The sequence below is a fragment of the Oryzias melastigma genome, linkage group LG2 (assembly GCF_002922805.2).
Source record: "Oryzias melastigma strain HK-1 linkage group LG2, ASM292280v2, whole genome shotgun sequence".
NCBI lineage: Eukaryota > Metazoa > Chordata > Actinopteri > Beloniformes > Adrianichthyidae > Oryzias > Oryzias melastigma.
In genome coordinates, this window is record NC_050513.1 from 10,623,946 (window position 1) to 10,635,196 (window position 11,251).

At 39.8% G+C, this 11,251-nt stretch overlaps 1 protein-coding gene across 1 annotated transcript in view; it reads right to left on the reverse strand.

The window, feature by feature from the left end:
• Positions 1-11,251, reverse strand: part of LOC112160129 (sodium-driven chloride bicarbonate exchanger) — a gene marked incomplete in the record, with an annotated part of 52,062 nt that overhangs the window by 15,798 nt on the left and 25,013 nt on the right. Inside the window, 8 exon segments of the mRNA XM_024294508.2 lie at positions 198-344; positions 2,025-2,112; positions 2,208-2,365; positions 2,587-2,675; positions 3,677-3,865; positions 4,122-4,282; positions 4,387-4,528; positions 4,611-4,760. Of these exon segments, the coding sequence (XP_024150276.1) occupies positions 198-344; positions 2,025-2,112; positions 2,208-2,365; positions 2,587-2,675; positions 3,677-3,865; positions 4,122-4,282; positions 4,387-4,528; positions 4,611-4,760 (1,124 nt within the window).

The window sequence follows — 11,251 nt, forward strand, 5'->3', positions numbered from 1 at the left end:
ATCCTCTTATAGATGGAAATAAAACATGTAATTGCTTACAGATTTAGGAAAGCTAAATTTAAGACCTATTCTGCATGTATTTAGTCACATTTATCATCTCATGTTTAGTAAACATGCATACATTTTGAGGATAAAACAATTTCTGGCAATGCTATATGCTGACCCACAATCCTTTTAGACAGTTTGGTATCATCTACCTGAGAGGGCACATTCTTAGGAGGCTCTATTCTGATGGAGGGGTCCCACTCCCCTGGAGGCAGGACCGTCACTTGGTCCAGAAACTCGTCGATGCCCGCCACCAGGTCGTTCCTGTCTTTGGCCTTGTAAGCAACATCATGGAAAATCTGTGGAGGAGGTGTGGGAGACTCGGTTGGTGGATGTGGGCATTCGCAAACAGCTCAAGATGTTGTGGGTGGACATTACGCCTTCATTACTGATATAAAAAAACTCTTATTAGTTAAATTTCACTTTAAATGTATCTTTATTTTGGTGACAAAAAGCTATTTTCAAGTGATTTAAACAAAATAAATGTGGACATTTCAATAATGAAACATTGTTTTTTGCAAACTAGCAAAAAACTACTTTAAAATAAAATCTATTAAAATACTGGAAAAAACACCTTTTTTTAATAGATCTAGGCCATATTGGTGGTCTATTTGACTAACAGATACAGCTCAGTGTCATCTGCATAGAAACAGACATTTTTTTGCATAGCAGATAATAATGAGACACTAAAAAGCATAAGGATATGTCCTTATGTGACATAAAACATTAAAGGTGCATTGATTTGGCAATATATCATAATATTTTCTGTTTGCCAATACTTGTATCAATTTAAAATATTGACGATCTAGATATTTCCTTATGTGATAAAAAACAAGTCTTAAGGTGTAGGGGGAAAAATGTTGATTTAGTTACATATTGTGATAGTTTGGATATACTTTTATAGATTTTAAATGCTGATAGTCTAGTCATGTCCTTTTGCAATATAAAACTTTAGGAGTGTAGGGAAGAATTGATTCAACAATATATTGGGATATGAAGTTATGGTGATACTTTTATCGGCTTACAATGCTGACAAGACGATATTTAATTAACTATTAATAACCATCCTTCAGTGTCATATTTTTGTTTTAAACCTAAACCCTCGACTGCAAGTTAGCAGCAACCAAAAAAACATCTTGTGAGAACCAGCTTGTGTTTTAATGTTTAGTCAGTCTTGAGGCTTTTGTTGTTATGAGACATGTACTATTTAGTTTTTACTAGGGATGGGTAACAAACCCACGGTTTGCAGTAGCTTAATGTTGTGATCATGAAATAAAATGAATTTTACCATTTTATCGCAGTGATATTAATATTTAGGTATAGTTTTTTTCTAAGTCATACCCTTAAAAAAAAAAAGTGAAAAAGTGTTCTGGGACAGTCTTGGGATACATCGCGATATGTATCGTATCACGAGACAAGTATCGGGACATGTATTCTGTTGCCAGGCCCTATAAAAACTTAATAAAATGTCTTAACTCCACGATTACTGCATTTTTAAAACTCTATCAACACTTTCAGAATTTATTACCCAAATGTTTTGCGTTTTAAACCCAAATCAGAAAAGTTTCAGGACTCATTGACACTTCATTATTTCTGTACTGAGTTTGAAATATTTGTGTGTTTTGTCATGTATTTTTCACAATCTATGCTTGAAATAAACCAATCAATCAAGTATTTTGCTGCGTTCACAACAGGCTTGGAAACACATGTTCAAGTGACCATTTCATTTAAAAAGTCTATGAAAACATGTTTATTGAAGCATTTGGGGCTAAAAACTCTCAATGTCACGCATTGCTACACAACTTTTTAAGTTGCGGGCTCTATGTACAAAACGAGCAACAATTGAATGTGTGCTAAAAGTTAAACAAGTTTAACGTTGACTAATCAGGAAGTCGGGTTTGATAGTGACGTTTAAGTAGCGTTCTGAATGCTAAGAGCGTGATCAAAAACCTGCTTGTGTACATGTCCTTTGGCCTCACCTCATCGGTCATCAGTGTTGCTATGGACCGACCAATTTCATGGTACTGTGGACCTTTCCCGAGGGGCCCGAGCAAGATGAACAGAAACCTACAAAACAAAACAAACGATGAGAGTTCATTTCTGTAAAATTCCTGTTTTTCATTTCTACAGAAACGATACAGAACTAGAGGGTTCTGGGCTACCTGGTGGTGATGGGAACTTCTGCCAGGCCGTTGAGCAACACGGCTGGAGACAGCCGGACAAAGGCCACCACAGGGCGGTCCAGGAACTCCAGCTCTCCAACCAACACGTTGGACGCCTCGGCACCAGGGGGGATCTTCTTCATGAAGTGGAGGTCGATCTGTGTGACCGACAGAAACAACACTAACGTGAAAAGCGAGCCGTGTGATTGGTCCAGAACAACGAGGTCTGTTGATCTAAAGACTACAGTCGTCGGTAAAAAGTTTTCAGCCGCTATTTAACGGGTAAGCCGACACTGCTCAAATATACACCGCTAGTTTGTGTGCGGCTATTGGAGCTGGTCGGTAAACATCAGAAGCAGTGGTGGGCCCGGCTCCTCACCTTGCTGAAGTCAACAGAGCTGTTTTCCCGGCTGACGTCCTGTTTTCCTTCATTGATGGACGGCTGGGATGGAGGGGAAACCGTTTGGCCTGTGAGGCACAGTGAGAAGATGAAAAAGATCTTCCTTTTAACATGGATCTGTAAACTTTGTGGATCAATACTGTAAAAATGCACAAAAAAAAAGACATTTCTATCCTTTAAGGACTAAATAATTCCCTCAACACATTTTTAATACTTGAAGTGGTGCTAATGTAAAGGTTTTGTACACTTTTTGTAATTTAAAAAAGTTTACTGCACAATTTTGAGCATAAATTCCTCTTTTTGTTGTCATTCTACAAAAACATTGATATTTTAAGATAATAATTTGTTTTAGAAAACTACTATAATATCAGTGCAATTGGTGTGAATAATTTTGTTTTTAATTCTTGAACTGTCAAGTTTTTAAACCTTTAAGTTTTGCAAAATTATCTACAATAATAATTGTCCCAGAATTTTGCATTTAATTATTCTCAAACTTTTAATGTTGACTCTAAGTTCTTGTCCACATGCATGTGAACACCGGGCAACATTTACATAGATAATTCAAGCAACATCCAGAGTCATTCCTAGCAAAAACAGCTGATAATTTGCATATTTTCTAGCTGTTTTCTATCTAGTTGTTGTCATAAAGTAACAAACAACCATCATTTAAAAAACATATTTCATAATAATTTTCTTGGAGTTTGTAACTTCCTCCAAAGAGTCCCAGTAAAGTTCAACACTGTGGATCTCAAACAGAACAAAATGGGTCATTTGATCTACAAGAGTGAGTTCTACTTCACATTATTCAACTTTTTACCCATTTATATCTAAACATTATGATGTCAATATCTATCCATGGACCTGGTTTATCAGACATGTTGTCTGGGGTCAAGACGCTTATTTGTGACTAACTTAACATAAAAATGAGTTAATTACAGTCAAAAACAGATAAAAAAATGAAGATGTTGAAAAAATTGCACAAGAACTCAACAAAATCAGTCATGGAATCTGACAGTTGTGTAGATGTAGTGTTGACGAGTGAGTAAAAGTGTGTTTGCGTTTGGCTCACCATTTTTGTCCATGGAGTGAGGCTCAGACTGTTTCTTCCCGATATCAGCAAAAGAGCGTACGATGGGGATGCGGTTGGCCAGTTTTTTGTGGTTTTGGTGGTGGTGCTGTTTCAGCAGGGCTTCCCGGACCCTACTCCTGGCATCTGGACCGAGAGGACCCGACGACTCATGCTGGTCCAGAACCATGTCTGAGAGGTTAGAGACCAATATGGACTTGTAAAATACTAAAATATTATGAATATAAAAAAAAAAAAATTAAAGCTTTCTGCAAAGGATTGAGAAAAAAAAAGATAAATTGCATAAATCGCATCATCTGGATAAATAAGAAATTTGTTTTTAAGTATATTTTTAGAATTGTATATAAAAAAAAGGTTCCTAGGACATGGCCATGGGGAAATCCACTTTTAATTGGTCAGAATCTGGGTGTCTGGCTTTCGTCTTTACCTGCAATCTCCTCCAGTGAGTTGGCCCTCATGTCCAGCATCACAGTGCCATTCATAATGCAGCTGCGGAGCTCAAAAAGACTGTGCAGAGACAGCGTGGCGACGTACGGTTTACTCCACCGCTCGCCGCCATCCTCAACGTCTTCCTCAAACTTCAGCCACCTGCAAAAAATTGATAAAGTTTTTATCTATCCTGGCAAGTTGATGTGAATTTGATTACAACAGAAGAACAGCTCCAGGATATAGGACAGTTAGAAAGGATGTACCTGGCTGTCTCTCTCCATTCAGCGTCCTCGCCCTCCCTCAGGCAGATCTCGTCCAGCTCGGTAAACAGAGCATGAGGGATGTGGTCTTCGTCAGCATCCTCTGTACCCAGAAGAAACTGCACCCTCTGTGCTGGCGTGTTTGCTGAAACCACAAAAAAAGTGGACAGAAAGTTGAACACTTAGAAGCTCCTCATTATTTGTCCTAAAATAAGTCAGTGTCAAACCTGTACTGTGTGAGGGGGATTCTCGCCCATCGTCGGCGGAGGAGTCCCTCTCCTTAGACCTTTTTCTGTGCCTGTGTCCATGGTGACGGTGACGTCTGTGTGACCTCCTGCCCAGAGGAACGTGGACTCCAATGTAGAGAGTGCGGTGACCTGTAAGTCATATAAAAGGATCTGAGGGTGCTGTTCTTGACGAAAATAATCAGATTTACACTACTCATGATAAGTTAGGGGCATTGGGAAAAACCCAGTAGATTTCATCACTTCACAGGTCTTTGAGATAGACAGGCAATTGTATTGGCGTGATAGACACACCTCATTTTGGGTTTTCCACATAATGGTCACACTATGTATGGTGTCCCTTACTTATTGGGGTCAAAACCAAATGAGTCTCAAAGAAAAACCTTTTAAATGTGGCAACAATACCAGTAAGTCCTTCCAAGTTTGTTAGTCAAACAGCCATGAACATTCAACGTCGATTAACGGACGGGTAATTCCACATGGCCATAACGCGCCTTTGGGTTGGTGGCAGACAGTCAGATGTTGATGGGTCTCAATGCCTTGATTCCACTGAGCGGTCTGGATTGGACCAGACCAGTCTCTTGGAATAGTTTGGACAAATCAAGTGAGCATTTCCATTGAGTGTTGGACCATCATGGCACATGCAGTGTATAAACTGATGACGTATTTGCGAATTAGGCGCATGTCTCCGGTCCCTAACGCCCATGAAATATGAGGAAATACTGAATGCCAAGACTTGAATATTCTTTGCAAGAAGATTGCGGGAGGCGAAGAAGAATACAGCCGAAAAGAGGACAAAACTTGCAACTTTAGATGTTGAGTCAGAAAAAGTGCTGGTCGGACACTTGCTGTTGTCTTCATACCTTTCCGCCAGTCAATGGATTTCATTGTGTGATGACAGTTACTCCGCCCCTAACTGGTCCGTTCCATTTTTCTATGGACCTACAACCAACGGTACAAACAGTACAAACAGTACAAATTGGTCCGGCCTAATGGGTCAATTTTTATAAAGGCAAAAGTGTCATCAGTAGACTTGGATCAAGACACACGACAACTTTCAGAGTTTGTCATAGACCCAGGAGTGGAGCCTTGCAAGCGATAGACCAGAATGACACCCAGTATTCAAAGACTTGTGCACTCAAGACATGGTTTTGAAAATGCCACACTGTACATGCCTGCTCACGAGATGTGGTGTACTAGGGTTTCGAGATAAACTATTCACCGCTTTAACTTAAATGTCAAACAACCGTTGCAAGTGACCACCGACACCGAGACACCAAAACCATGAGACCTAGACAGTGCAGCACTGTTCCATTGTCCTGTTCACCGATGAGTGCTGGGTCATCTTCTACAGAATTTATGGTCGTCAGTTTTGCTGGAGAAGGTGAGGTGAGCGATACGCTGAGGTCAACATGATCGCCCGGATTGGCTTTGGTCGAGGAGTCAAAACAGACGGTGCTAAACCTATTTGGTCATTGTAGATGACCCAATCAACGCACGTTCTTACCTCGGAGACATCATACAGCCCATAAGTAAATCCATATTCCAACAGTGCAACCACAATGTTCTATACATGCTCTACTCCTCCACCACATGGTCGTAGAATTGTCACAGTTGGACTTCAGAAAGTGGGAGTACCACATATGGTATGGCCAACAGTGTCTTTTGATCTGAAGCCCATAGAGATCATCTGGGACCAGCTGAAGCGGAGAACGGATGATCGTACCCCACCCGCACGTGACCAGGCAGAACTGTATGTGGAGGAGTGGAACGTATTGTCTCAGAACAACATCATGAGGTCAGTGAGGAGCAAGAGGCGTCGCTGATAATGGCCGTTGCAAATGGTGGAAATATCCGCTCTAGATATGGTCAATTTTTGTTATTTTGTGCCAACTTCATTTTTGTCTTTATTTTTGGGGTAAAAAAAAAAAAAAAAAAAACTAATGTAGTCACTATTAGTAATATCAAAGGGAAATCTTACATATTTCATGAAACCAAAATAGTAAAATACTCATGTTACAATATCCCTAACTTATTGTGAGTTGTGTAACTTGAGCAAAGTGTGTTGACAATTCGTCATAGTCCAGAGAACAACCATACTAAGCAGCTCAAAGATGGTGAGAGCGTTTCTTCACATGCAGCTCAAACAGTTTTCATTTCACCTTCAAAGTGATTTATTCGGCGTTCAATTTCCCCAAATGTTCTAGAAAAAACAAACACTTCTGCGGCATGTTGTCGACTTTGACTTATGTGAGAAAACGAATAGACAAAAACTTGTTTACATCCGAAAACAGACTTGTCTAGTTTAAAACCAAACCAAAAAGATGTAGAGAAAATAAACCCAGCAGAACCCAAAAAGGATGTGGGATGATTTAGCTAGAACAGTGCCACCTCCAGGCTCTGTACTGATGCTGTTGGTCATAAAAGCCTATTGTTCTCTTTCTAGAAGCCGAAATCGATTCTGAAGTAAGATTACCTCTATAATTGAGTTTCTTTTTCAGTATAATAAAGAGCGCAGACAGAAAGGGCTTTGTGCTCCATGACGGTCTTTTTCTGACACGCACACATGCATGCGTTCTGCGAGCCCAGAATGAGGATAATCTGAGCTGACTTCCTCTTCTTTCATGCGGTCGAGCTGCCTGGCCACTGCTTCTTTTTCCTCGAGCTGTGGGCACAGCGGCCGGACACAGACAAGACGATAGGACACCCTGTTCTCTCCGACCGCCTTCTGCTCCACGTGAGGCGTCGCAGAGTCCGGCTTAATGTAATGTCAAACATTTCTAGACCCCAGGCGAGCGGGTGATGGAAAGCGAGCCAGCGTGGCATGTCAGAGAAAACAGAATTGCCATCAATGTCACAAAGAAAAAAAAAATCTATTCCTTCTCAGAATTGCAACATTTTGATTTTATTTCCTTGAGAAAAATGTTTCAGAACAAGATTTGTTCTCAAAATTGGTCACAAGAATATGTTAGTTTTTGTTTCGGAAGGCTTCTAGTCAACCTTCTTACTGTCCAGATGCCAAATTGTGATGACAGCAACTCAAAATAAAATCTTCATCCAATTGCAGTTATTACAGAAAGCAGAGCGCTACTAGTCCAGATTTGGAATCTGACCCAGATTTTGACTCAACATCCAGCTGCACTATGGCCGGAGAGAGCTCCATTTTGTTTATACCATTAACTCTGTGAGAACTGGACTGAGTGAACCTGCACCCTTTGCATTCCAAACAAGAAGTAGCCAAAATGTTTTAACATGTTCTAGCAAATCCTAATTATATTTTTTTTCTATGATGCCTCAATGAAAGTATGTCGTCTTGCGTCGAACATTCAAAATGTCTGACAAAGGTCAAATCTGAATTGCTTTAATACACCTCTGGCTCTCCTCCCTATCACTCCAGTTCTTGGGGCATTTGAAGCTGTAGTGGTGTCCAAAAGCTATTTTAGAGAAGGAGTTGTTGCAACTTAAGGCTAGCTATCGCTCCGCCGGTAAGGTAGTCTGCGTTCTGCTAGTGGGTGGACGAGAAACGTCACGCAACTTTTCTGGTTCGTCACAAAATCTCTTGTATGAAACGTATCTGTCTATGGAGGTGCTGAGGTGTATTTCAGTGACAAGGGATACACCTCACTGTGACAAGTGACACCCCTCATCTGCGTCATAAAGTATGCTGTTGTTGCTGTGCAGTTATATGTTCTAAATTAAAAAAAAAAAAAAACTGTTACGTTGAGCAATACTAAAACATTCTTTAATAAATGTTTTACAGCGCATGTTCAGAAGTGTACCATTCCCCACTCTTCGGCCATAGGGGGTGGGGGATGGTGCGGCCGGGGACGGTAGGAGTGTTCTCCGTTTTTGTGGATTTGGCGTATTCATGGATGCCTCTGGTCCCTAACCCTTGCAAGTAAGGAGAAGCCGTAGGGGTAGGGCAGCATTTCGGATTCAATGTCTCCTGAGGTCACTATCAAGTGGTAGGGTTGTGGACTTCCAGTAACCTATGGGGAGAGTGGTTGCCATAGAAATGATGACCCAGACCGAGTCAGACCAATCACTACTAACCGACATCATCTGGCTCCAAATCAACAACATCCATGTCACGAAAAAAATGGCGACTGAATTGACTTGTTGGAGCCTGAGTAGGTCATTTTCTCTGGGTGACGTCCCACTCACTCAGTCAAATGCTGATATAAAATGAATTTATTGACAACTGTCAATCAAACCAAAACCTAATTTAGCAGAGATCATATTTGTTTTGAATACAAAGGCGGAAAAAGTGGGTGTGGTTTGTCAAATGCAAAAAAATGATCCCCTATAATTGTTTTGTCTTGCTTGCCAACACCACTAATTCCATCATGAGGCGCTAATCAGATTAAGTCAATGAACAGAATGAATCACCTAAGAGCACTGATTTCACGGAGACACGCCAACGCTGAACACCACCAGGAGTCAAACAGGACTCCTGTGAGGTCTTGGAGGGGAGTATCGGGGAACCGAACGGCCGTCAAAATACATTTGTACCAACGCGGGCATCATCCCTGTCCGAGCGTGTACCTCTGAGGATGCAACCGTCCGGAGCAAACTGCTTTTAGCATCCAGTAAATTATGCAGAAGCAGAGAAAGGGAGAGTCTGACGATGCAGAGAGGGAACGTTCACAGTGCGAGACTCGTTCTGGCACCCGGGAACATGTGAGAAACAAAAAAAAGGGAGGATAGGAGAGGGAAGCACGGCAGGTTCGTGACTCAAGAATTGAGAGTGGAGGACAAAAATAGCACTCAGCTCACTGCTGACGTCCCATTAAAGCATTTCTCCTGGCTTCATTTGTATTCTGGTCCATGACTTAGAGGGTCTTTTTGATCTATTTTTAAAATGTTCCCAATGGTCTTTTAATTACGATTATTATGTTAGTAGCCAAAAAAAATAAAACTGGTTTGTTTTCAAATAAGCAGCGAGGGAGGAGTTAATCAGAAACGAGTCTGAGTTGTGGGCGGGACCGCTACCGAGGAAGTAAACCTCCGCTGATATCCCATCATACCTTTGTTTACAGTCCCTCCTGCTAGCTTACAGCCCCTTACAACCCCAAGCTAGGACTCTGTCCAAAATTCTACCTAATCCCTAAATACTAAAAAAACATTTAGTGTAGGACTATCTAGTCCCCTGGATTTTAAAAGCAATTTGGAACCATACTCACTACTTTTTCTTTTTCTTTTTCCTTGTTTTTTTGTTAAATGGTTAAATTGACATCACCGATTTAACAACGTGAAAACCTAATCAATATTATACAACAACTATTTGTGAATCCACTGTGTTCTGGTGATGAAGATGATAAAGTTTTTAAAAAAAATACATTGAAATATATTTTTTTAGCAAAAAAATTGTTAAATAAAATTAAATTAATTGTATTTATATAGCACCTTTCGTGTTAAAAGAAACAGCTTAAAGTGCTGTAAATAAAAACATAAAACACAATTCCTCACACATCCAATAAAATAATAAGACAAACCCCTCATAATAACAAACACAGAAACAAACAAATGAAATAGAAAAAGAAAAACGGTTACTTTTAAGGGTAATACTTTATAAGTAACCTGTTCAAACACAATGCATTGTGGTCCATATTCCCAAATCTAGTGAGCATTGATGCACACTCATTGAAACTCTTTCAATAAGTCCATGATCCACTTGTTTTTCTACTTTCTCATACTATTAGTTAAAAAAAAATAATAGTTTAGACATGAACTTCAGTGAAACAATAATATGTTTTGGTTAATGAGAACTGAGCTGCAAAATCCTGCAGCTGTTTGTGCCTCAGCGCAGCATAATGACGACCGTCATCATGCGGCTCTGAAGGTCCTTAAGATGAAAGTCTTCCTACACAAGTGTCAAAATCAAAGTATTTTTGCTTGTTACCTGGCAACCAAACTCGACACATGCTGAACCAAATCAGGTAAAGGTCCCGCTCAGCTGGATGCCAGAGAAATGTTGCAGTATCCAGAAAAACATGAGTTTTAAAAATGTCTCAAATTATTCAAACTTAAAGCTAAGTTTAGCCCAATTTAAATAAAAGTTTATTTAGATTTTTCAGTAACGTCCCTTCAGGTATCAAACGTAAAAACCTAAAATTACTCAACTTGTACTCACAACTAAAACTAGACTGCTAGAATCAAATCAGTTTTGATGTAAGTTATGAAATATTTAAGTCAAGGATCAGATTGTTTTGACAAATTTTGAATATACTGTACATTTTGGGCAGAGTGACTCCCCTCCCCAACCCAAAAAATTATGACATCACAGCAAGAGAAAAATATGAAAAAAAAAGAATGATGCCAAAATCTTTAATGGGGCTAAAAAGTAGTTTGAAATCCACGAATGAAACCAGATCATATGGGTCGGGATATTCAAAATAGGTTTAGTACTATTATGGGATGGCCACAGGACCTACGATTGTTTAGTGGAAAAGTGTGAAACTTGGTGATTTTCCCACAATATGGAAAAAGAAAACTTTTTTCGCCGATCTTTATGATATTAGACAAATAAACCACCAAACTAGCTGCGTTTCCATTACACTTTTGCGCAAAACTTTTTCGAAATTTCTAGAATTTCGATAAAACAATGTTTCGAAAAAACAGCG